Source organism: Callithrix jacchus, chromosome 4 (genome assembly GCF_049354715.1).
Source record: "Callithrix jacchus isolate 240 chromosome 4, calJac240_pri, whole genome shotgun sequence".
Taxonomy (NCBI): domain Eukaryota; kingdom Metazoa; phylum Chordata; class Mammalia; order Primates; family Cebidae; genus Callithrix; species Callithrix jacchus.
The window spans coordinates 131,565,447-131,593,048 of record NC_133505.1 but is presented as its reverse complement, the minus strand read 5'-3'; the positions used below and the strand labels follow the sequence as shown (position 1 = coordinate 131,593,048).

Genomic DNA, 27,602 nt, shown 5'->3' with positions numbered 1-27,602 from the left:
TGAGACTGTAGTTATACTAAAGAAAAAACAATACATGACAACGTTCTAGCATAAGCACTCATTAAAATATTACCAACGAACAGGAAAGAGATGGTTTAAAAACTAAATTTAAAGAAACAATATTTCATCACACGGAACTTTACAAAATGTAAACATGAAAATGAAGCTGTAACCAAAGTAACTTTTCAAATGGTACATTTGTTAGACAAGCAAAGAAAACTATTTACCAATGGTAAAGTAATTAAATTATATTATATTGTAGCAGATATATGCTTATAAAGAAAATAAACTTAAGACTGTTAGTATTTTGGTGAGACCCCTGCCTAAAGAACTAAGAAACTTGGAAGCAACATTAACATGCAATTTAAAAAGAAGGCAAATGATTTCAAGTTGTTTTCCTTGGCTCTTTATATGTCAACTGACATACAGATATTGCTTAATTTTTATTGTTTATTTGAGGAGTCAATGCCGAGTTTGAAGTGACCTGGAAAATTAGCCTCTATGAATGAACATTCTCTGGGGAATAACTACTGGCAAAGATTAAAGGTGTTAAGTTAACTATTAAAAAACTTTAATTAAAGAAGTTTAAAGGTTAAACAAATTGAGAAAACACAAATTCAGTACAACCTCAAGTAGAACCTGCTAAAATGTGTTACAGTGAATGGTGACAAAAACGTGTAGGATAGAAAAAGGCTTAGTTTGACAAATTTAAAAAGCTAGTGAATATTTTAGGTGTTTAAAGGTTGTGGTTATTTATTGTATTACTTATCAGCAGGTACTTTGTGAAAAATACTCAAATCTATCATGTCTTATTGAACCAATAGTGTCCCTTATAAAATTCATTTGCTTTTATGGATTTAACAATCATTCTGTGAATTCTGTCATGAATAGAAGCTGAATATCCTGATGTGCCTTACCTAGTAATTTGATGAGTTAGCAGTGGTAAAGTTTTATTGCAATATTTTAAGCTTAGGCTGAAACTTTTCAGAATAAGAAAAACTGCCTTAGACCATCTAATGCAGTGACCCCCAACTTTTATGGCACCAGGGACTGGTAACATGCAAGAAAATTCTTCCATGGATGGGGGTCATGGGTGATGGTTTTGGGATGAAACTGTTACATCTCAGATCATCAGGCATTAGATTTTCTTAGGGCGTATGCAAGTTCCTAGGTCCCTCACATGTGCAGTTCACAACTGGGAAACCGCTCCTATGAGAATCTAATGCCTCCACTGAACTGATAAGAGGCAGAGCTCAGGTAATAATGCACACCTGTGGCTCACTTCCTCCTGTGTGGCCAGGTTCCTAATAGGCCAGGGACTGATCCCTGAGCTGAGGACACCTAATCTAACAGCTTCGGAAATTAGCTTTTGCTGCAGACTTTCTAATGCATGTTAATTAATCCAATCTAAAAATCACAAGAAATCACACAATGTACAAGTTAATACTGCAGTAAAATCATTGCAACAACTAATATTTGAATCACAAGATTCAAATGTGGAGCTGCTTTATCAACTTCTTATCCTGTCAAAAATTAAAATAAGAGCCAAGCAAGATTTAGTCCCAGCTATTCCAAAGGTTTAGGCAGGAGGTTCACTCAAACCTAGGAATTCAAAGCCAGCCTGGACAACATAGCCAGACTCTGCCTCTAAAAATAAATAAATAAATAAATAAAACAAGGAGCAAGATCTCTATTTTCACACAAATTTGAAGTAGATCCATTTTCTGAGCTCAATTTATGATTTCAAAATTCCAACAGCATTTTTTGAACCTTGATGCAGTGCACAGAAATTTTCTTATTTCAAAATCCACTTGTCAGTTACAAAAGACCACATATTGCATGATTCTATTTATATAAAATGTCCAGAAAAAGCAAATCTGTAGAAACAGAAACTAGATTCATGGTTTCTTAGGATGGAAATGGGAGGCCTGAGGTAAGGAGAGGGAATGATTAATAATGAGCATTGAATTTCTCTTAGGAGGAATAAAAATCAGGTAGGGATACTAGTTTCATATCCTGTGAATATACTAAATAATAACTATACACCTTAAATATGTGAACTACATGATATGTGAAACATATTTCAATAAAGACTTTTTTTAAAAAATCCATTTGACTCTGCAACTGAGGAACTTCCACCTAATCTTCAATTAGAAGTATTCTGCCCTGTAATGAAATTCTAAAAGGCAAATATCAAGAGATGAATCCAAAGAATAATATAAAAAACTTCCACATTATGAATGTGCATACATGCTAGCTGACTAATATCTACATTAGGCAAAACCTTTGTGAAAAAATGTTTTAAATATGAAATATGTAACATACCAATATACATTAGTATGACAGATGAGTATTTACAATTAATGCTGATGACAGGAAACATTAATGTTGTACCCAGGTCAAGCAAAATATCTCAAAGAAATAATTCTGTTATTCCCATCAGTAAATCTATATTACAAATTTCAAGATACTTTGTTATTATTATTACTAATACTATTATATTTTCAATTTTCTCAATAAAAATATGTGGAATTTTGTCTTTTCTCTTGTATTACAAGTACCAACATAATATTTTTCATTTTGCCTCTTGGCCTATAAAACCTAAAATATGTACTATTTAGCCCTTTAGAGAAAATATTTTCCAGCCTTTGATATAAGAGAGAATAAATGTTATAAAATTGACAGAAGAGATAAACGTTATAAAATTATTTTGAATAGACACAAAAAGAAAGCTATTGCACCAACAACTGGTTTAATTCAACTTTTAAAAAACCTGTTTGAAGTCATCAGGCATGATTACTAACATGAAGATAGGGCATACAATAATCAAAACACATTAAGGCAAAGGCTGAGGACAATTGAAGGAAGGGATCAGATGGAACCCATGCATTAGTGTATCTTTGTAAAAACCCAAGGACACCTTAAGATCAGTACTTGAATATGACATCAAAGGATGTTTGCTGCCTCATGGTTGTCCTCCTCTTCTTCTAAGCACAAAACCTTCTTGATGTGGCGGGGGAAAAAGTTCAACCTGACACGGGGGAAAAAAGTTCAACCTGACAACAACCAAAACCAAGGTCACAAAAGAAGGTAAGGCATTTATAGAAATAGCAATCTTTGGCTTTGTAAATAGAAAAAGTTATAGATCGAGAATAATGCCAGCCTGGCAGAGAATACAAACGCATATTTGTACCTGGAAGAGCAAGTGAGGAATGCAATTTGAATTATGCTCCTCTAATGGAGATGATCATTTCTACCTCTGTGACATAGCTAGAAATCACTTTAAAAGGCAATGAAAGAAATGAGCTCTCAAGACCTATATCACCTGCCAAAGGCCAGCCTTATCTCTTGACACTATTGCATTGAAGACTAAGTTTCAGCAAGTGAATTTTGGGAGGAAACATTCAGATTTTAGCAGCACTTATTTTCCAAAACTCAAAGAAATATCAAAACGTTGATTAACATAACAAAACCATGTTCACAATACCCCTTTGTTAATATTTTATCATTGTTTCCTATTTTTTATATAAAAGGTACATTGCAGATGAAGAATACAATTCCTTGCTATACCTCTCTTCCTTCCCAGAACTAGACACTCATAAATCTGATTTACGGTTTTTTTACTACACTATACACATTTCTCTGTGCAATATAATGTGGCTCTATGTGTTCTTAAAATTTTACTGCTTTGAAACTGCTTAAATTCTGAAACTTGATCTTCTTTTCCTTAATATTGTATTTTTAATACATATACTCATGTTAATATGCAGAGATTTAGTTAAGTTAGTTAAGTTAGTGTGCAGTTGAATATTCTACTTTATGAATATATCAGAGTTTACTCATCCATTTCTTAATGATAGAAATTCATTTCCAAAATAACTAAAACAGTATAATTGGATTGCTTGTATCACAAAGAATAAATGCTTGAGTTTATGAATATTCCATTTTCCATGATGTGATTATTAACTATTAAATCTCTGTATCAAAACATCTCATATATCCCATGAATATACATACCTATCCTGTACCCACAAAAATTAAAAATAAAAAAGAATTTGTTTCCAATTTTTTACTATTACAAATAATGTCACAATATATATTCTCATATATATAATATCTTACACACATAACTTGCACTTGTAAGTGTGAGACACTATCTGGTTTAGTTAACTTGCATTTTTCTATTAATATGGATCATGTGACCTAACAATGAATAAGAGCTTTTTTGCACAGATTATTGGCCATTAATGTCATCAAACTTTGCATTTCTTTTCTATTAAGTGCTTTGTCTTTTGCTTGTTGATTTGTATGAGTTTGTGTATACTATGGATAATAACTTTTTATAACTTACATATATTATCAAATGATTTTCCCAGATGTGAATTGTCTTTTGTCTCAATTTATAGCATGATTTTTCCCTTTTAGGAATTCTTCACTTAGAGGGAATCAAACTTAGTCATTTCCTTTCAGAGTTGTATTTCTCAGGTTCTAAGAAATATTTTTCCATACCAAGGTTATACAGACATCTGAAAATCAATTCTACTACTAGATTTAAAATTTGATCACACATCTGTATCTTTAACATATCTGAACTTTATTTCTCCATATGATATTAAAAAACCTTATATGGAAAGCCTGTCATCCTTGCACCTTTATTGAAATGTCTACTCCACTCTGCTTGCTTGCTTCCTTCCTTCCTTCCTTCCCTCCTTCCTTCTTTCCTTCCTTCCTTCCTTTCTCTTTGTTTCCCTTCTTTCTTTTTCTTTTAAGAAACTGTCTCAGTCTGTTGTCCATGCTGGAGGTCTGATCACAACTCACAGTCTCAGGTGATTCTCCCACTTCAAGTCTCCCTAGTGGCTGGGACTACAGGCATGCACCACCACACCTGGTTAAGTTTTTGTATTTTCTTTACAGACAGGGTTTCCCTACGTTGTCCAGTTGGTCTTGAACTCCTGGGCTCAAATGATCCTCCCACCATGGCTTCTCAAAGTGCTGGAGTTACAGGTGCGAGCCACCATGCCGGGCCACTCTCTTTTCATTGACTATAGCACAACCACAATTATGTCCCAAGTTACCATACACAACTGGGCCTCATTATTAGAACTTTTCTCTGTTCCAGTAATCTATTTGTTTGTACCTTTGTTTATATAAAAATACAAAACGCCCAAGGTATTAAGCTATTAAGAAGTGGGTCTTTCGGGAAGTGACTGAGGGCTCTGCCCTAATAAACAGGATAAACACCCTTACAAAAGAGGCTTCAGAGAGCTTGTGTTGCCCCTTCTGTCATGTGAGGATGCACTGAAGAACCATCATGCCATCATGAAGAACGGGCCCTCACCAGACATTGAATCTTCTGGTGTCTTGATGAATTCTCAGCTTACAGCATTGTGAGCAATAAATTTCTGTCGTTTATAAATTACCCAGTCTCAGTATTTTGTAGTAGCAGTACAGACTAAGACACTAACCCATTAAATATCTTTTCCAAGAGTCTTATAGATATTACAGGGCAAAGATTAAATCCAAATCGTCTAACTCCAAGTTTCTTCCTACTAACCCAGTAAGTAAATACTGCATTTGAAGTATAGCCGCAAAGCACCATAGGAAATTATCAATTATTTAATTTTACTAGGGGTGAAAACATCATTATATATCTCCTCCACCCACTTCTGAAAGTGAAGGCTACCACAGAAGATGGAATAGAAAGACTAGTATTAGTTTTAGTATTGAGTGTCTACCTTCAATTATATGACCTGTAAAGTCCTTTTCATCAGTGACAATTGAGGACATAAATCCAATAAACCATCACTCTGGCTCTAAATTTACATTTGTCCTGACCATATTTCACTCACTACCTTAATCTTCTCATGTTCATGTCCTCCTCTGTATACTAAATAAACGAGTCAGAGCTCTATCCCACACCTTACTTACCATGAAAACCAAATGATCACCAGAATTTGATTGTCTCTGCATTATAAGACACAAAAACCTTTTAAAACCAGTGGCTCTAAACCTTTCTGGGTAATGGTCCAAAGACTTAATAAGTATTATGGATCCATTCATAAGAGAAAAAATTGATTTTACATACAATGTCAGAGCATTTATAACTCTTCTGAAGACAATGCATGAACAAATAGACTCTGAAGTTAAGAACCTCTATTTGTGGTGAGGGAGGTGTTGAAGAAGAAATATATAGAAAGCTTTTCTTTAAAACAAATTACGCTAAGAAATGATCCTTTTACTGTGACCGCTATATGTGCTTCTTCCCTTTTCTCACCCTTTCATGAACCAGCAGCAAACCTGCTGGCCAAGGAAAGATGAATGACTTCCCTTCACAGCTCTTCAATATATTCATCAAAGGTAACACATGAATAATGCAATCCCATTTCTATTCTTCTCACCAGGAAGTGAGTAAATTACTTTCATATACCATAAAGTCATCAACTTTTGACACATTTTACTTCATAAATTTATAAATTATATACCAAAGATGACTTGAGAAACCAGTGTTTGCATATCATCTAGAAACCAAATGTCTTTAGAGGTAGGTACATAAAGAGATTGTTTATTAATACTTTGTTTTCAGGCAGGATCTAGCATAGACTCACATGTAAGTATATCATTAATAATAAGTGATCCACAAAATGGCAATGGTGACAAATTATTATGCAAAATGTGTTACTGAAACAAAATTCAATGCAGGAATCCTTTTTTCTTCTCGAGGCTGGGGGTTGAGTTTAGACTATAGAATTTTCCCATACATGAAGTACCAATGACCACATTTTTGCTATAGAAAATCTCTAAGAATCTAAAAAGTGAGATAAATGTTGAAAAAGTATCTTGTATTACCTTATTAAATACCTTCTATTTTCCAATAAAGTTGGTACTTTTGAGGAAAAGTGTTAAACTGTCATGATCCAAAAATTAAAGCCCATCACACTTACGGAGGAACTTTTTGCAAACATTGAATTTACTTTGAAGTGAGTTGATTCTTGACAAATAGATTAATATGAATGTAAAGGAAAATAAATCTTGGAATCCCAAAAATCACCAAGCCAAGGAAAAACTCAAGCTGGAAACGACTACAGGCAAACCTGATTCCCCTTTTATTCCTAAATAAGATAGCTACCAAGATAAAAAAGCTACATACCTCCCTCACAATTTGCCCACAAAGAAATTCCTTGTGGGCCTCAGGATCTTTACTTTATGTTCAACAGTTCTGTTTAATTTCACCCTGGCAATATATGATAGCCTATCTTCACAGGTTCAGGACAGAAAGTCATTCCTCTGCTCATCTGCTGCAAATGCATATCTGATTGCTTTCTCTGCCTTACTGTTTATGTAATGCCAGACTAAATTTATATATTCAGCAAATGGCTGATCAAGGACTCAAAAGAATGTAATCTTTTGTCTCTTATCTACCTGTGACCTGGAAGTCACCCCTTGACCAAACAAATGTTTGGTCACATATTGATTGATGTCTCATGTCTTCCTAAAGCATATAAATGCTAGCTGTACCCCGACCGCCTTGGGTGCACATCATCAGGACCTCTGGGAGATGTGTCACAGGGCATCCTTAACCTTGGCAAAATAAACTTTCTAAATTAATTGAAACCTGTCTCAGGTATTTTGTGTCCACATGGAGAAAAATTACAGTTAAATAGCCGGTGGAGAATATAAAGGGATATTACAAATTTAATGAATGGTTCTGAACATAAAATATAAAATCAAATTTTTTTACACTTTAATTTTTATCAAATTTTTTCACAAATATCTTAAACAGTAAATTATTCTTAGGCACTATCCAGTGTCTTTGACTGCTCAGACCATCTAATTTGAAAATATTTTAAATTGAGTAAATTACTGCTCCTTAAATCACATTTATCCAGAAATACAGCAAAAACTGAGAAATCAGTACAGAGTTTATGTTCTTCTAAAATCTAGACAACATGCACATGGGACAAATCTATTTTAAAGATAAATACTTGAGGCTTTCTCATAAATTTTTTTTAAATCACACTGACATTTTACTAAGTCCCACTGAAATACTACTGGTTTTTTGATCAATAGAGAGTGTAATTAGAGAGAAATTTCAGGACTCCATGAAATTAACAAATCAAAGTATGGAGGGAGGGGCAACTGAGTCATTCACCGTAAAATCAACAAAGTAAATCTTTGTTTAAGTTGTTACTTTATCACTGTACTCTAACTAAAAACAAAGACAAGGACAGCCACAATCAAAACAGCCATTGTATGGTTAAGCCATGACCCCAAGGCCTTTGCCATTAAAGGTAGAGGAAGTGAAACTTACATCAGAAGTGAACACTGTTATAAAAGCAAGAATTAGAAGGAAGAGAGGAATATACGTTTTTAAACAGGAATTAACTGGGGAAGCAAGTAAGTTATCCAAAACAATTCAACAAACTAAAAACAAGAACTAAATAGAATTACCAAAAAACTCCAATAGCATTCTCTCAGAACTAAAGGTTGCCCAGTAAGACCTTTGTTATCTCTGGGAATGGAAGGGTGGTAGTTCCACCCTAATATCACAATTTAAAGAACTAGAGAATCAAGACAAATTCAAAAGCTAGCAGAAGATTAGAAATAACAAAGATCAGAGCAGAACTGAAGGAGATAGGGACATTGAAAAACCTGTAAAAAAAAAAAAAATCAATGAATCCAGGAGTTGGTTTTTTAATTGTCGTAGTGAGGAAGGAGAGCTAAACATCTAAGACTATCTCCCCATTGCATTTCAATAGGAGAGGTAAAGGCTGGCAGATCAGGCACTACCTTAATCGCCCTCTATAGATCGCAGGTGTGGTATGGAAGAATCTTTCCGGAAAGCATTGTTTTTACTTAAACAGGATCAAACCCCCACAGTTTGCCTACTCCATGGACCAAGACCCTTTCACGTGTAATTTCTAGAGTTGTAAGCACAAGACCCTTGCACCTGTAATTGCTAGAGTTGTAAGCCTTTATAAGGGCAGGGATTTTCTTTGATAGACAAGCTTGGCTGTTAGGCAGCTATGCCACCTTGTTCCCTGCTGAATAAATCACCCCTTCCTCCCCAGTTCCATGTTTGAGAGGTTTGTTTCTTGCAGCCGTTCCTGCTTGGCCAGCTGTCTGAAGATTTACCATCATAGTTGAAATAAAGTATAATTTCCACGGAGGATCTATACTACCTGACCCTCATGTATCTCCGTAAATCATCTCCTTCAGGTTTCCCTCTGCTCTCTATGCTCTTGCAACCTCATTGCCTCCTTCAGTTCTTAAAACCTGCCATGCCTATGCCTGTCCCAGGCTTTGCACACTTGCTGAGGTTTCTCTGCCTGTGGTGCTGGTATCTTTGTTCAGCTGACTCTTGCCGTCACCATTCCATTCTCACCTCTCTACCAGTATTTGCCACATTGCCTTTCTGAGCCCCTCTCCAGTCATGGTGACTTGCACACTCTCTATTTCTGCATGTATGTGTGCTTGCTCACATAGAGAGTTGCCCACCCCAACTCCTTTCTCCTACCTTCTCTGTGCAGCCACAATCATTTTCCAGACAATAGCCAAGTTCTAACTTTTGCTACTCCTGTAACTACAGCTTTCTCTTCCTAGAACCCCTTAAGTCAACAATAGGTGTCACACAACGGCAGTAACAGGAGATAGACAAATTTGTAGGCAGACAGGAATGGGTCCCTGGTGAAACGCAACCTTCAAGCCAAAGACAGCCTGAGGCCTGAGAACCAAACTGCCAGTTCTGGATAGAGTCAATGAGGGGAATGAGAACTTCTACCCCCATCTTACACTCTCTCTCTTGATTGGCTCCTTCTGGATGATACCTGTTAGCCAACTGAATGGTGCTTTTTCCAAAGACCACCCATGGACCAGTCAGCATGCATGCATGCATTTCCCCATTCTAAGTCCATAAAAACCTTGGATTCAGCCACATAGGCAGAAAAGGGACCTGCTTTCAGGATCCCCTCTCCACTAAGAGCTTTGCTTCTGTTGCTCAATAAAATTCTTCTCTGCCTTACTCTCCGGTGTCCATATACTTTATTCCACTTGGTCTTGGGACAATAACTCAGAATTCATAGAGCAGTGGGGAGTAAGAAGAAATGAACTGTAACCCTCCCATTCACCGAGTTGAAGGCAGCAGGAAAAAATGATCTGTAACCCTCCCTTCTGCCCACTGAGCTGTGGGTGACAAGAATAAAAGAGCTGTTAGCACACTCCCATTTGTCAGACTACAGGAGAAAGAAATCTGTAATGCATTCCCGCTCACTGAGCTATGGGAGTGAAGAGCTGTAACATTTCTTAGGGACTCAGACCTTAGGACACCCCAAGGAAGAGCTGTGACACCCCTTGGGACTCCATGATTGCTGGCATCTCTGAGTTTTCAGGAGCCACCTCATTCCCCTTGTCTAGTCACTGGCACCCCGGGCAGAAGCCACTCACAGAATGCCTGGTCCATCCACGGGCTGAGTGCGAAGCCACAGTGGGCACAGGACCTAGACTGGGGCACAAGCAGAGTGCAGCCTGCCAGGCCGAGCAGGTGGACCAAGCGCAGCACACCCTGAGCAAGGCCCAGGCAGAGGCAACAGCAGCCAAAAAGATTTCTGGCTGTTGAAGCAGCACAGAAAAAATCCTGTAACACAATTGGGTCATATACAAGGCCCAATGTTTGCCAGTAGAGCTTAATTTTAACCTACTGAAGTTCTTAACTTTTAAGAAGCTGGACCATGAACTACTCTATAGAAATTCATTACTTCTTTTTCTCATAATGATTAGCATGATGCTAAGCAAATATTTTGTGCTCAGTATTTATTTTTTAATGGTTTTATCATTTTATCTTTAATAGAATAAGAATATGCTAACTCCACTCCCTTTTGATTCTCTTAAATCAACTGTATACTAGAGAACAGATCTACCAGAGCTTGGCTAAAGTAAAAAATAGGAAAGTCTTAGCCAGTGGAAGAAAAGATTTCTCTCTATAAAATCTCTGCAACTCACTAATAACCTGAACATGTGCTTCAATTTGTTTTTCTCAGAAGAGGTAATGAGACTAACAGTAATTCCTCCACCTTGTCTCTGTCACAGTCTTACGACCAGAAGCCGACACTTTATGATATGACTGTGCAGCGTTCAGGGTAGTTTATATCCACAGGTCAGCATGTTGTTAACAAGCCCGTGAGGACACTGCCTGCTTGACCTTGACCTCCTTACTGCCCCGATCAAACCAACAGAGCTCTGTCCAATCCATTTAGACTGTAATAAGCCAAAAGCATATTAGAACAGAGCAATCTAAATACTCCCGTGACTTTTTTAGCATCTTAAGCTTAATATATGAATTAATGATATAAAACACTTTGCTATCACCAGTAATTGTGAAAGAAATGTATTAGAACTTCATCATTTTTTATAATCTTTGGTCAGCACTTAGAGATTCTAAGCTTCTAAGGTCTGTGTTCAATTTATTTCAGTACTTTGTTCTAACAACTATTAACAACTGAAAAGACACCTCATACAGGCACAGAGAGGCAAAGGAATGCACTGTTGCTTGTGCTTTCTAAATCATTATACTTACTTTGGTGGCTCATGTATCAATTATGCAAAGGTTATGCTGAAGGAATTAACCTAGTACATTTGCACTTCCTTGACGTCAATCTTGCAAATAGTCAGAAAATCCTAATGTTTTATATTTTAAAAACTGGTTAAAAACTCTCTCTGAAGCTCTTCATTTGAATGATTTTTAAGCAGGATGAAAAATTTTGTTTCCAAGTTTTTAAAGTTTGTAGATATATTAGTGATTTTAAAGAGAAAAGCATGTATAAACATTTTGTTTTCAAAAATCCTGAGAACAAACAAAAAAAAAACAAAGTATCAGGAAAAAACTACTACCCTTTCAGTGTTTTCCTATTCAGCATTCCTTCTAAGCTTTCCCTTCATTTTGAAGGAAAAGCCTCAATGATTCAAAATGTGACATATTAAAACCTAAGAACAAAAGAAAGGTAAACCCAAGGGTTATCTATTCTGGTTGATTTAAGCTACACCTGATGCCAGATGCAGTGTCTCACACCTGTAATCCCAGCACTTTGGGAGGCCTAGGCAGGTGGATCACTTGAGGCCAGGAATTCAAGACCAGCCTTGTCAACATGGCAAAACTGCATTTCTACAAAAAAATGCAAAAAAAAAAAAAAACCAAAAAGTTACCTGGGTGTGGTGGCACACACCTGTAGCCCCAGCTACTCGGGAGGCTGAGGCATGAGAATCACTGTGAAGACTCTGTCTCAAAAAATAAATAGGCCGGATACAGTGGCTCACGCCTGTAATCCCAGCACTTTGGGAGGCCGAGGCAGGCAGATCACAAGGTCAGGAGTTTGAGACCAGTCTGGCCAATATAATAAAACCCCATCTCTACTAAAAATACAAAAAATTAGCTGGGCATGCTGGTAGGTGCCTGTAATCCCAACTACTTGGAAGGCTGAGGCAGGAGAATCACTGGAACCAGGGAGGCAGAGGTTGCAGTGAGCTGAGATCATACCACTGCACTCCAGCTCAGGTGACAGTGCCAGACTCCATCTCAAATAAATAAATAAATTAATTAATTAAACAAACTACACCTGAAATACATAAACTTAACTGGAAATGACTAGGCTTAGATTTTTTTTAAGATCAGCAAATATTCCTCTTGTGACACAAAAATAACTGTGAGAACTTGACAAACAATATGCATACGTATGTCTATGTATACATATATACATATATACACATATATCATATAAGTTTAACATAAAACACCAACACTTGAAGACACACAGAATATGTCTTTCTTTAATTTTAGGAGCCTATTGTTTTCAGAGTGTTTGTTCTAAAAAAAAATCTCGAGAAAAAATGATAACATAGGAAAAATAAAACACCAAAGTTAAGGATAAAACTTGTTAAAATTAGGATTAAATGAGAATTTTGGGATTGCACCTATTGTTTTCCACCAAGAGCATCTCTGCAGGAGAATGAAAATCACTTTTTCCACTTTGGTTATACATTCATGTAAAAAAGATGGACTGATTGCGGTGGCTCACACATGTAATCCCAGCACTTGGAGAGGCCCAAGAGATCACGGAGCCCAGGAGTTCAAGACCAGCCTGGGAAACACAGCAAAACTCTATCTCTACTAAAAACAAAACAAAAGAAGTAACCAGGCATGGTAGTGCATGCCCACAGTCCTGGCTAATCAGGAGGCTGAGGTGGGAGGATTGCTTCAGCCTGGGAAATGGAGGCTGCAGTGAACCATGATTGAGCCACTGTACTCCTGCCCAGGCAACAGAGTGGGACACTGTCTCAATGAATGAATGAATAATTCATTAATTAATTTCTTTTAAAAAGATGGGCTACAATCTGGCCATTTTAGAGTCTCTTGTGATTCCACTCAATGGCTCTACTTAGACAAACATAAATTAATAATAAACTAAACTCTAAACATTAGGAAAAATGGTCTTTAAGCAACTGTTTCATTTTTCCTGCTCTTTTAAATTGTTAAGCAACCAGGGGAAAAGCTGTGGTGATTAAAATTGCCACATACAACTCAGAGCTCATGAGTTTCATGAACACTGAGTATGGCCAATAATCATGTGAGGAAATAAAGCAAGAACTGACACCACAAAAAGGGAAGCAATTTGCCTGGTAGCCTATAATTAGCTTTTGAATCTTACAGTAGAGAATATTACTGAGGCAAATAGCTTAGAAAGATTTAAAAAGGGATTAGTCATTCACATGAATGAATAAGCCCAGAATTTAGTTACCTAAGGGGGGGTGGGGGATAAGGTGGAGTGGAACAAACATCACAAAAGCAATATGCCTCGTCTGGTCCAGAGAACACGTATCTCCAACAGGAAGAAACTCGAGGACAACATATATGCTTCTGAAAATTTAAGCAGCTATTTGTTCAAGAAGATACAAATCATATGATAAAATCACCCACACAAACTAGAATACTATCATAAACAACAGTAGGCCAGTTTCACAAAGCTCAACTAGGATGGTTAATTCTATAGTGTTATTAGATACAATACTCTTTCTATACAGAATATGTCTAGACTACAAAAAAAAAATCTGTTGCATCAACTCCTTTTTTTCAGAAAGATATTCCATTTTTCAAATATTTTAACTGCAACTGAGCTGTAATTCTGATATACTCTAATGGAAAGGAAATTATGCTATACAGAATAATTTTAACTGTTGTTAATCAGAATTATTGGAAGCTGATCCTGACACCTTGACATGTGTCAATTACAGTGGAATTACCTAAACCATTTAATTTTAAAAGAGAATAGCTTTCACATTAGCTTTCCTTAAAAATAACTGAATCCGTACTAGTAAATTATTTAAAGATAAAACACAAAGAACCATATCACTGAAGTATTGGCCAATAGAATGATATGAATTGGAAATATTTAAATGATTGAAAAGACATGAAATTAAAAAGAAAAACAATTAAAATTCAGGCTCAAAAGCTAATTTACCACATTCTTGGTTTTTCTCTTAAGTAGTGGAGAAATACATCAACTAAAATACAGCCCCAATTTCTCAGAAACTTGCCCAAAATAAGTTAGGGTCAATGTCCCTTCCCCTTGAATCTGGACAGGCTTATGACTGCCTCACCAAAGTGATGCTGAGTGCCTTCCAAACTTAGAGCAGAAAATGTCACACAGCTTCCACATGGCTCCCTTAGGATGCTGGCTCTGGGGAAAGCCAGCCTGCAAGTAAGAAGCCCTGAGACTGCCAGGCCAGCAAGGCCACTTTTGGGCACTCACTAGACAGCCACAGCTGAGCTCACTGACAACGGCCAGCATCAGCTGCCAGCCAAGTGAGTGACCTGACACTGACTACAACCTCATGAGAAACCCCGAAGGTGAACTGACTGGCTGAGGCCTTCCTTCCCACATTCCTGACCCACAATGCCATCATCAAATAAAATGGGTTTTTTTAAAGTTCCTAGGTTCTGGAAGAATCTGTTAAACATAAGACACTAACCAGAACAGGCACTTTAATTAAAGAAGACACACCTCAGTGATAGACAGGATGCTAGCACAGTAGTTCCTTGGATTGATACAAAAGTAATTGCAGTTTCTGCCACAACTTTTGCACCAATCTAAATACATTGTGGAATAAAATGTCCAAAGTTCAGACTCAAATAGTTACCTTACTTTTTAGAGAAAACATATTATAATTTATTTTCTTATTTTTTTAAGCCAGCCAAATTTAGCAGTGGGGGGTTGTATACCAACTTTAGTGATACTAATGTTAATAGGTTCTGATAACCCACTACCATCGGACCAGCCTATAATTTATTTTCAATCATTCATTCAGGTTTTAACAAATATTTATTGAGTGCCTATTCTCTTCTGGGCTCTGTGCTAGGTGCTGGCTATGAAAGTAGCTCAAATAATAATGGGGGAGCATCAAGGTAATAAACATCAAATTATCACACATCATATTATTCTAAAAAGAGGTAAATACAGGCAGAGTAAAAAGGACTCAAAGAACCTTAACAGCAGGACTAACTCAATCTGGCAATATGAGGAAGACTGAGTCAGTGAAGTGAAATAACCATGAGAAGAATCCTATATGGCTGGAGGGAGGAGAGCTGGAATGACAGAAGAAGAAACTGAAGAGGATGCAGAGGCCAAATCTTATCCACAGTGTTATGTGCTGGGATCTTTATGTAAAGCAATGTGGAGGTCTTACAGGTTTTTAAACAAGATAATGAAATACTGAATTTTTCATTTAAAAATATCACTTTGCCTATCCATTCAAATAGTTTACATATTGACAATATTAGCTCCTAGTGTATTAATTATTTTTAAACATCCACTCTACATATAGAGTATATATACCACACAAAGTGTTAGGAAATTAGTAAAAAACAAATTAATAATGTCTTTACATGCATCAAGGTTCACAGTCTAATGGAAGCACAGAGCAGGAAACAGGCAATTTATATACAGTAAAATAAGAAAAATTGTATAGAAGAGTCCTAAATAGTTTGATAACCTTAAGTAAAGAGGGTTATCAAAGAATATAGGAAGGATGCTTAATCTAGATATAGGGGTCAAGAAGATTCTCCCAAAAGAATGTCTAAGCTGAACTAGAAGAATGGGTAATGAATGGGGCAAAGACAGTGAGCAAGGAAAGAAAGAGGATTCTCCTAAGACAGAACTTCATGTCACTAAAGGCAAAGCCTCATAATTAGAGTCATGCAGCATTCAAAGAACAAAAATATCTACTATCTCTACAGGTGTAGTGGAACACTTGAGAAAGAAAGCTTGGAGGCACCACAGGAGTCAGAATGCACAGGGACATGTAGATATTGTCATAAAGTTTAGATTCTAATCTATTAGTAAGAAGCAGATGTTGAAAGGCTAAGAAGGACAGTACCAAGACTGGTTCCACATTTTATAAAGAACCCTCTGGCCTATGTGCGGAGAGTAAGCTGGAGAAAGTCAAGAGAGGGTCACTGGGACCAAGTAGGAAGCTCTTGTAAGAATCCAGGAGAGAGATGGTAAAGACCTGAGCAAGGAAAATGACAGCAAAAATAGAAAACAGTAGAGAAGAATACAGATATATTTTAAAGACACAGAATTGAAAGGACCTGGTGATTAATTAGATGTGGGAGATGAGGGAGAAGAATAGTTCAATCATGACCCTCAAGTTTCTGACCTGGTTACAACTAACGGAAACAGGGAATCTCCAAAAAGAAGCAAAGCTTTGAGCATGTGGCAAAGAAGGGGATTTAGATTTGAGAAGTTAAGTTTAAGGTGGCTATGTATGGGACATCCACCACAATTGTTCAGGAGAGAGATGGCTATGAGATACTGTTGACTGGGGATAGAGATAAAGATTTGGGAATCAACAACAAATGAAACCATGAGAGTGGTGGGAGAGATGACCCCACTAATGTATACAAAGTGAGAAGAGGCTTTAGCAAAGGACCATGCAGATACCAACATTAAGAGATGGTAAAATACAAGAAAGTTCTGACGAAAGGAATGACCGAAAACTTAGGAAGAAAACAGGAGAGTATGTTGCCATTAAAACTTAACAGTAAATCAGATCATAACTTTCTTATACCAAATTCCTCTTGACTTCCTTACATGAAGATGAGGCTGTTTGGCTGAAATCTCTTGATCTAAGTTTGAGCGGGAGCCTTTTGCTTCCTCAAAACGTGTAATTGTCTTCTCCTTCTTGGATTGGAAGACTTGTGATTTTTGTGTAAGACAGGTATTAAAGAAAAATATAGATTTACCTTATAAATGAGATAATAAATTTAAAGAATGTAAAAAAGCCATAGGTTTTAGAGTCCAACATCTGAATTTTACTTCCACCTTTGCCATTCCCTAGCTTTGTGACTTTGGGCACGTTATTTATTCTCTCTAACCTTGAGTTCCCTTATATCTGCCTGTAGTACAAAAACAGGGTTGCTCCTGTTCTCTTGAACCCACTGTAACCTGAAGATCATCCCATGGCTCCAGTGAAAACAGCACTGCTCACAGTTGCCAATAAACTCCTTGTTGGGAAGTCTGATGGTCAATTTCAAACCTCATCCTGCTGGAACTAGCATAAGCATTAGACACAGATGATTATCCCTTTTAAAAGACTTTGTTTGGCTTCTGGGTAAGTACTTTTCAATACTCTTCTTGCCTAGTTAGCCCACTCCCTTTTCTGACTCTTTGATTGTTCTTTCTGATATTCCATACTCCATATTTGTGAACACTGGTATGCTCGAACTCAATCTCCAATCCTTCTTCTCTAGCTACTGACACTCCACAGGTGACCTCATCCAGTCTAATAGCTTTAAATACCATCTATATGCCATCCACATTCAAATTTATATCTTCTGCTCAGATCTCTCTTCTGAATGCCAGACGCCAACTGCCTACTCAACATCCCTTCATGAATGTCTAAAAGCCATGTCAAATTTCTCATTCTCCCTAAACCTAGTCCTCCTACATTATTCCTCATATTATTAAACGGCAACCCCATTTTTCTAATTGCTTGGCCTCATAACCTGACTCGTGCTTGACTCTTTTTCTCTCATCCCACAGTTAATCAGCAGCATTCTGTCAGTTCTAACTTCACAATATATTCTAAATTGTCAAACCACGTTTGCCTGTATCACTCTAGTCTGAACTGTATTGTCTCTCCTTTGAATTATTCTATAGTCTTCTAACAGATCTTTTTACTTCCACTCTTGACTCCTACAGTATATTCTTCACAAAGAGATGGAGTAATCTCTTTTAAAGGGAAAGGCATATGTGATTACTCTTTTGCTCAGTGTCTTCTTACAGCTTCTTACAAAATCTTACTTTAAGGAAATGAAGATACGTGATGGGCTTAATCCCTGCCTGACCAGCTTTCCCCACTTCTCCTGCTGTCTTCTTTTTAGCACTCTCCACCTCATTCTCTGTGCTTCAGCCATGCCGATCCCCTTGAGATTCCTGGAAAGTCGAAAGCATGCTCCCACCTTTGGAACTTTACACCTTATTATTCTATTAGATATCCTCATGGTTTGTTCCTTCTTCGGCATCACAAATATCTCTTCTCAAAAGTCACTTCATAAAACATGTCCTTCCAGACAACATGTCCTCCGAGACAACTCCCCAAAAAACTACAAAGTTATCAAGGCAAACCCCCTCCCCACTATTTATCACCCTTCCCTTATTCCTACTTCTCCATAGCCCTTATTATCTCCTAATATGCTAAATAATTTACTTACCTCATTTTCCATCTCCACAGCCTAGCATATAATTCCATGAAGTCAGGAGCTTTAAATGTTTTCATTTCTTGTATTCTCAGAGCCTAAAACAGTGCCTTGTATGTAATCAGTATTTATACGTAAATAAATTAGAATTAAATAAAAATACGTGTAAGAATGTTTACAAGACAGATGTCCAATAAATGGTTTTCTTACTATTTGTAAAAACTTACAAATTCAAGTGCAATTGTCCCAAAATTGGTGGGGTGAACAGTAATGATAAAGCTGATGGAGAATGATATAAACTAGGAGTTATTCTCCCAGACACGTTGAATTTTTAAAGTAAAACTTCAATTTGAGAAGTTTTATCATGTAAAAAAAGGGTTTATCATATAAAACCCTTCTGACAAACTGAATTTGAAAAAAGCTAACATTTTTAAGAAGTATATCATGAATGATCCCAAATAAACTGAGAATTATGTTTTCTTTTAAATAAAGGCAGAAAATATTTTGAAATGAACAAAATATGTTTATCTTTATATTGACTAATATTCTATTTCAACAACCAAAAAGAGCTCTGAGAAATATGTATATTAAGAAACGAGTAATCGACAAATTTATAAATTTGGATTAAATGTTACAGGAGAAATAGTAAATGAATTTAATAAAAGTTAGCTGGTGTCCCAGAACTGGCTTAATGAAAACCTCCCAGAGAGAAAGCAGATCCATCGCTGTCTGGTAACATTTTTTTTAAAAAGCTTATTTATGCCATCAGATAAAGCTGGGAAAAATGCTGCCAACAAGGCTATAAGATGGTTTCTTTAGGACATTTAATACATTTATAGAATTATCTCATGGTTCTTGTCATACAGGTATCCCAATAAATGCTTGTTAAATGCAAAAACAGAACATGAATAAATGAATAATTATAGGAAAATACCACCCAGGTATGCCTACCTTGTCCATAACAAACCCTTAATAAAAAGCTGAGAGTTTAAATTATAATCTCTTTTTATGTCTTTTGTATCAGGAGTAAGGAAGAGCCGTCAGGTATAAAAGTTGAGCTCTACTTTAGGAGGGAAAATCACACTCTAAAGGTATCAGCTGATGCCTTAGGTCAGTAGTACTTGTAATGTTATTTAAGATACTTTAGGCAGTGGAACACAATGCAGGGTTTCTCTATGTAGCCTCATCTCCAGACAGCTGGAAGAGAAAGGAAATACCCACGCAGGATGCCCCAGAAAAAGTCCTGCTGGACCCTAGGCTTAGCACTTGACAGTGGATTCCTCTAGAGAAATCAAATGCCAATCAAAAACAGATTTCAAAAAGTAAAGGAACAATGGAAAGAAAAAAGAAACAAATTATTGAGGATAAATGATGTAGAAAATGGAGTAAAATAATGGAATGAGTCAGTAAGGCATGAAAGCAAAGGTTACTGCACCCCCAGACACACACACATACATTTTGCACGCAAAAGGACAAGTTTAAATATGCCTTGATTCCCTCTTTTCAAATTTGTAGAGTGACTTCAAAACAGATTTCAGTCTCATGTTATTCTTCACATTTTCAGGACTACAGAGACCATGCCGGGCATGACAGGTTCTATAAATTCACCTGTGGGAAGACAATTGCATTCAAACTCAATATTGAACATGATAGTTTCTAAAAATACACAGGGTGCTTTAAGTTTTAAAGGAAAAGAATTTATGGGGCCCGGCATGGTGGCTCACGCCTGTGATCCCAGCACTTTGGGAGGCTGAGGCGGGTGGATCACCTGAGTCAGGAGTTCAAGACCAGCCTGGCCAACATGGTGAAATCCCATCTGTACTGAAAACAAAAACAAAAACAATTAGCTGGGTGTGGTGGCCTGTGCCTGCAATCTCAGCTTCTGGGGAGGCTGAGGCAGGAGAATCACTTGAACCTGGGAGGCAAAGGTTGCAGTGAGCTGAGATGGTGCCATGGCCCTCCAGCCTGGGCGATAAGCATGAGACTCTGCTCAAAAAAAAAATTGTGTTACACTTACACCCATGAAGATCTGGATGACTCATAATTTAATAATAGGATATATAAGCTTTCACCTCTGGGTCACTGATTCTAGGGTGACTACAGCAGACAGTCATTTTAGGACTTTATCATCTAGCAGCTGTTTTGCTCACAATCTGTAGAAGCGATGTGTTGCTTGTCTCTATTAATACTCATTGGACAGGTGTATACATTCCAAGTTATATGCATCTGCCAATCCGGAGCACTTTTAGGCAGAGTGGTGGAATTCACAACAGCTGTCACCTTTAGCAAGTCTTTGGCAGCCTCATTTCTCTTCCTTTCTTCAACTAAAATACTAAATATTAATATTTCATATTTATGACAGATTATTCTGTCTAAACCAAATCATAAAAGAAAGATATCTGTGGAGGATTTCTGCTATGAACCTAGTATCATTCTATGAAACAAAGAAGGCAACAGATAACATTTCCTAGGGGAAATATGGTAAAGGCCAAGCCACCTGAGAAGGCCAATAGTAGGAGGGATAAGGGACATGCAGGATATTGAAGACATCCCTGGAACTACGTGCTTTAGCCATATTCACACATGCATACACAGGTCACTGGGAAATGTATTTCTAAAATGTATGTGTCAGAGATTTATGTACATGAGCAATACAATATAAAATAACTATCTGTGCCCTGGAGCTCTACAGCCTCTAAGTCAACATCTCCTGTGGTGCTAAAGGTTTATCATGTATCAGTTCATACCCCTTCACCATGGCAGTCAGAAACCGAATGGCACCTATTGCACAGTAAAGTTAGTCCACTAAGAAGGACTCCCTAGCCACAGTCATGGCAATAACTGGAGAACTATGTTTTGAAAAATAAAACCATAAATTTACACAGCATAGAGGTACTTAAGTCACCATCTAATCTGCTATGTCTGTATTGAAATATTGATGACACCTACCAAATGGCATTTGTCACAAATTAGTCCATAGCACTAATGAAAATATACTTACTGTCTAAAAATCCACATTTCTATCTTCTAAGTTCATATCTTCTTTCAAAGAACTCTGCATCTCATTTTAGAAAAATATTCATTTAACCAGGCAATAGTCCAACTCACATTTAAGTTGCATTTTAATGTTTGCATAAAATGTTTAATAGGGACTCTTTTATTTGCTTAAAAAATGTTAAATAATGCACTATGTGGCACGCACCAAAAGAAATGGTGAAAAGAGTCACTAATAGCTCTTTATTTCAAATACATCATTTTGTTTCAAAAGGTTTTAAGAGCCCTGAAAGTTTAGGCTTGCCACATTTGTTTCTGTTAAACCTGAGACTTTTTAGATGAGAAAGCACTCACTATGCCTTTTTCACGGGGTTCAGTAGGGCAGCAAAATAATCATACAGTTTGATTTTGCTTTGCTTTGGAACTGGTGAGTTATTACAGATGATCTGCAATTACATTTCATTAATGAGGAAATTAGGCAGAGTGGTTAAGTGACAGATAAACACACCCTTTGAGTAGAAGGGACCACAGAATTAACATAGATCAAAAATATTACAACCACCATCTTTTACTCAACTGAAAAAGGCTATTTTTTGTATAAGCTAAAAGTTTATCTAAGCTCTTTAATTCTAAGTTTAATAACAAACTTAGCAAACCTGTTACTTTTGTCCACTTTAAGCCTTCGTCTTTTGTCTTAAGTATCAAGACGCTCAAAGTAGAATTTAGTGCCAAAGCAGAACACCACTTCCTAGCATTGGTGTCTGGCGGCAATTTCAGACCTTTCATAAATACAGTAAGTTTTGGTTGCACATCCATTACATCCCAGACAACATTGCAGATACAGAATTGTACAAATCATATGAAAACCTCTGTCTTAATTACTTAAGTGTAAGACAGAGTATGTTAGTGCTATGGAGATAAAAAGCAGGAAAAAAAGAGTGTGTGGGGTGAGGCTCAATTCATAAAAGGGTGGTCAGTGAAAGTCACAGGGGGTGACATTTGAATACAGCCCTGAAAAAGAGGGCAGAGAGAAGATAAGCGCGCCATGGAGAGGACCTTCCTGGAACAGGTAAAAGCATGTACAAAAGCCCTGAGGTGAAAAAGCATGCACGGTATCTATGACTCATCTTTTTTGTTGCTGTTTATTTTAAGTAATGTATATCATACTTCATTGAAAGTCCCAGAAAATGCTTTGGAAGGAAGGTCAGGAACATACAACCAATCAGAAATGCTGCAGAGAAGCTTCAGATACTGTGTCACTGCAGAAGAGTTTTTAGTGGTTGTACTGTACACTGCAATGACCACTTGGCTATGTCCCTCTATCACCCCACCATCATCACTAAAACTTCCTAAAACTAACTTAGGAGGTTTAATAAAGAAAAAGAAAACTGCTTTGGGGAAATGGCCCACCCTAAGGAAATCAAATTGCTAGGCAAAGTATCCGAAGCCACAATGACTACCTCCCCTGAATTTCTAAACCCAATGGTATGTGTATCCAGCATTTAACAGGAAGTGTTATCTGGAATTGTTACTTTGTTGACATCTCATCCCTTGCTACCTTGTATTGTTCTTTTGCACACATCTGCTCTCACAGTGACTTCCTTGAGAAGGGCTCATGTTTTGGAAATGTCTGAATCCCACCACAGGGCAGCAAAATCTATTTGAGGATGATGATGATAAAGAAACTACCACAACCAGCAGTAGACATTCCTCCTGTTTTGAGAATCTCTGTAGCTGAAGCATGAAAGAAATAGTCTTTCAGAAGCTTTTAAATAATCTCAACTATTTTAGCCAACTTACTGTTTGTGTAACATTCCGTTTTAAGTCTCTGTTTGCATTTTCAGTTGGGCACTGTATACACTTTCAGTCTAGACCCAAGCATGGGTTAGCCACAAAACATAGAGGAATCATACGGTTTGGAGCTCTGGTCAGTTTGCCTCAGCCAAGGTTATTAAAAACACTACTAGATGTGCAAGGGACTCAACATGAAGCTACCACATAAAGGATCTAAGACATCGTCCAGACAGTCTAACCAGACAAGGAGACAGGAAAGAAACAACTGCAGTGCATGTAAGATATTGTGAAAGTATATAAGCAGTGACTTGGAAGGTGAGGCAACGCTTCACAGAAGAGCTGGCACCTGAACAGACAGGGTTTTGAAAGATGAATAGGCCTAGGACAATTGGACACAGGATCAAAGGGCATTCGGGATTGTGCAAAACACTGGCAGAAACATTACAGATTGAAAACTGCTGGAAGAAGGCATTCACCATCCGTGAAGGAAAACTGGTCTGTTGCACTCTCAAGCTTTCCAAGAAAAAAACAAGTTTTCAAATAAAAGCAAAGTTTCACCAGTGCTTGTTCTGAGAAACCTCTTAGCCTCTCCTTGCTTTGTTTTGCTTTTTCTGTTTTGTTTCCCTTTCAAAGAGTGCTGGCTTAAAACCTCAGTGAGAAAAAGTACTTCAACTTTACTGTGGAAAAAGGAAACTGAAAAGTAGGCAAAGGCCAAGGGATAAATTTTTTTAAACATGCACGCTTTTCTGGAATATATAAATGAAGCAAAATTACAAATTCATGTATTAGAGGTCTGAAATATTGATTCCAATTCTTTTCTCCACCAGCTCCATAAATATTTATTCTATGCCCACTGCTTGTTAGTTTATGGGATACCAGGCCGATGAGGCAGTCTCTTGCCCTCCTCCTTTGAGCAAGCTCGTGCTTGCAATCCTGTATAAGAAATAAGCAGAGGACAACTCCTTGTGCCTTGTGGCTTCTACACCTGCCAACGACAGCCTGAAGTTCAGAGCAAAGTTAAATTCCAGTTAAGTAAACCAGTGAGGTCAAAATACACTTAAATAACAACTGAGACGTAAGAAACTAACAGAGATCCTTAGTAAGTGTGTCGGTCACTTCTTCCTGCGAGTAGGGAGATCAGATCGAGAGCAGGACCTCCTTGCCAGTGATTTGGAATAATAAACGGGAAAGAGAAGAGGGTGAAGTTACCTGGGCGCTCAGGTAGATTTTGAGGCACTCCTCGCACACGGCCTTCTTGCAGCAAGGCAGGGGCTTGATGGGCTTGTCTTCCAGGCACACCCGGCACATCAGCACCATGAGGGGCGCATAGGGATCCCCTACACCGCCCAGGCCAGAGTAGGGTGGAGCTCCCAACAAGCTGGGCATGGAGAACGGCTCGGGCGCCAGGTAGAATTCCAGCTCGATGCTGCCGCCGTCGGGGGAGAAGGAATCCGTTGGGAGGGACAGCCGGGGGCTGGGGAGGGAAGAGCGGGTGCTGGGAGGGTTCGGCACTGGCGGAGCCCCAAGTGGCGACGCGGGCGGAGAGAGCTGCTCCGAGGCAGGGGCCTCGGGCAAGTCGCTCTCCACGCAGTACACGGAGCAAAAGACTTGTCTCTTGGCGAGGGGCGGGCGCCGCTGACCCAGCACGTCCAGGACCAGTCCGTCGGCGGCCCCCGCGCGGGTCCCGGGCTCCAGCTCCTCGCCGGGGGGCGCCTCCTGCTGTTCATCCCCTCCCTCTTTTCTGTCCCCAGCTTCCTCCTCTTCCTCCTCCAGCTCCAACTGCAGTCGCAAGGTCTGGGGGTTGAGAGGCCCGGCGAGTGCCAGTCCCGCAGGCTGCGCCGGTGCTCGGCTCTGCCTCCAGCTCGGGGCCCCCAAGCTCCCCGCCGGCTCCCGGGCGCTGGTGTCCGCGCAGCCCCAGTCGCTTCCACAGCCGCCGTCGCTAGGCTCAGCGGAGGCGGCGCACAGCGGGGGCGGCCGGGCGCTGTCCCCCTGCGGCCTCGGGGGCTCAGGGTGGCCCGCAGTGCCACCGGCCAGGGTCTGCGACTCCTGGGGCCCGCCGCCGCCGCTCACCGTGCTCTGCTCCTCGCCCATCGCCGCCCGCGGCCCGCGCCGCCGCTGCCCATCCAGCCGCCGGGACCCCCACCCGGCGCCGGCGGGCAGCGGGGGCAGTGGCTCCGCTCGACTCGCGGCTCCGCTTCTGCTTCCGGTTCCCTCCTCCTGGGCTGGGACGCCCCAAGTCCACTCCGGGGAGCCCTTGCTCCCGGGCCGCGGCGCGTGGGGAGCCCGGCCCTGCCCGGCCGCTCCTCCTCCTCGTCCTCTGGCGCGGCCGGGCACCGCCTCGGGGGCGCCGAGGGCCGCTCGCTCTGGGCTCCGGCGCGCCCGCCCCACATGCAGCTCCCGGCGGCGCCGCAGCCCCCGCGAGCCCCGGGCGGGACACAAGGGTCCGGGAAGAGGCGGCTGTCAGTCTCGCGCCATCACAGGTCCCGGCTGCCGGACGGGCGGTGGTCACAGGGTCTAGGGGCCTGTGGCGCCGCCGCGGCGCGCACCAGGAGGTGCAGCCAGAGCGCTAGCCAGCCGCAGGGCCCCTGGGGAGAGGCCGGAGCGGGCGACCTCCCTCTCCCCGCGCTTCACCTAGAACCCTCCTCGCCGCCACTCACCCCACCCCTTTGGCGCACACCTCCTCACACGTACACACGCGCGCAGGCACCGCGCACACACTCGCGCGCACACCCCGAGTGGGTGTGATCTAAGATCCGAGATGCGCTCTCTCGCCCAGAGTTCACACTCGGCCTCAGCAAAACCCTCAGAGCAGGCAGGCGCTCCTTTGGTCTCGGCATTCAGCAGAACTTCCTAAAAAACTACTGAACGCTCAGTTCTGGAATGAGAAAACGCTGGCTATTTAGGATGTCGAGTTCAGAGAAATAACGCTAAGGATTATGAATTATAAATGCTGTCTATTACAACTCTGTTTTTCTGCCGAGTGGAGGAGGAAGAATCTTTGAAACCCATGAATAATCCAAAAAGCACTTTCGATCTACTCTTCCAACTGGAATCCTTACAAGAGTTGATAAAGAATTTAAGATTTGTCCCTTTTTCTTCTCCTATAGTGTTCTCTTAAAAGTTTTTTTTTTTTTTAACTCTTTTTCAGTATTCCAAAATGTACAGCACAGGGTGGAAAAATGTCCTGGCCTAATTAATAAACTGGATCATTAGTGGAAATCAGGGGTAGTTTCATTAGCATAACCATATTTATCCCCAAAACTGTTTCCAAGACAACAATTATATTGCAGCCAGGACTTAATTATGTGTTGATCTATCTTTATTTTACAGGAAGTATTACTCACCCAGACACTGGTGTGTTTTAGTTCCCTAAAGCCAATGAAAACATTGTTGGGAAGCCAGCCCTTGTTTTTTTCTCCTGAGAGGGAATTCAATTTACACATTCATGTAATAGGAAGGAGCTGTAAAGTCTGTAGAATTTTTTTTATCTCGAAGTTGTTATTGGACTGTTCTAAAATGTTTTCCAAATCATATGCAAATGATACAAAGGTGACTAGCAATGCAAACTAAGAAAACAGTATAGTGCTAAAGAACATTTCCACCATGTAAGTGTGTCTGATGCTCAGTTGCGAGGGAAGGCATGAATTCGATGTCTAAATGCCATGTCGTTTATTGGTCTGACCCAAGAATGGAAACTTCTTATTTTGAGGATTAACTGCTATTCCAGGATTCTTTTCTTTCTTTTTTTTTTTTTTATTTATCTCAGCTAAGTGATTTCCTGATAACTGCTGTTTTCACCAAATGACACTTTAAGTGCTTATTGTTTTAAAGACAGAGACAAGAAGCCTACTTACGTGTGCCTTTTGAGGGTGCCATCTGGTGTCCAAGCCACTATTCTTTCCAGAGATGTAAAAGTAATCTGCGTTTTCCAGGTGACAACAGGCTAAGACCAGAGTAACAATAATGGATGCAAAAAAATATATTCACACAGTGTCTATTAGAATAGAACCCCTCAGTGTCCTCCTATAATTTTGGGAACCCCTCCTCACACACATGTTCTGAGAGCTTGTTC

General features: G+C 39.2%; 1 protein-coding gene across 2 annotated transcripts in view; it reads right to left on the bottom strand.

The window, feature by feature from the left end:
• The window catches only part of RNF217 (ring finger protein 217), a 128,982-nt gene extending 102,797 nt beyond the window's left edge, over positions 1-26,185 (bottom strand). For both annotated transcript variants that reach the window (XM_002746925.6, XM_035296618.3), the window contains exon 1: positions 24,740-26,185. In XM_002746925.6, coding sequence (XP_002746971.2) covers positions 24,740-25,621 — 882 coding nt within the window. In that variant the 5' untranslated portion in view covers positions 25,622-26,185. The remainder of the gene's footprint in view (positions 1-24,739) is intronic.
• Between the last annotated feature and the right edge of the window lie 1,417 nt (positions 26,186-27,602).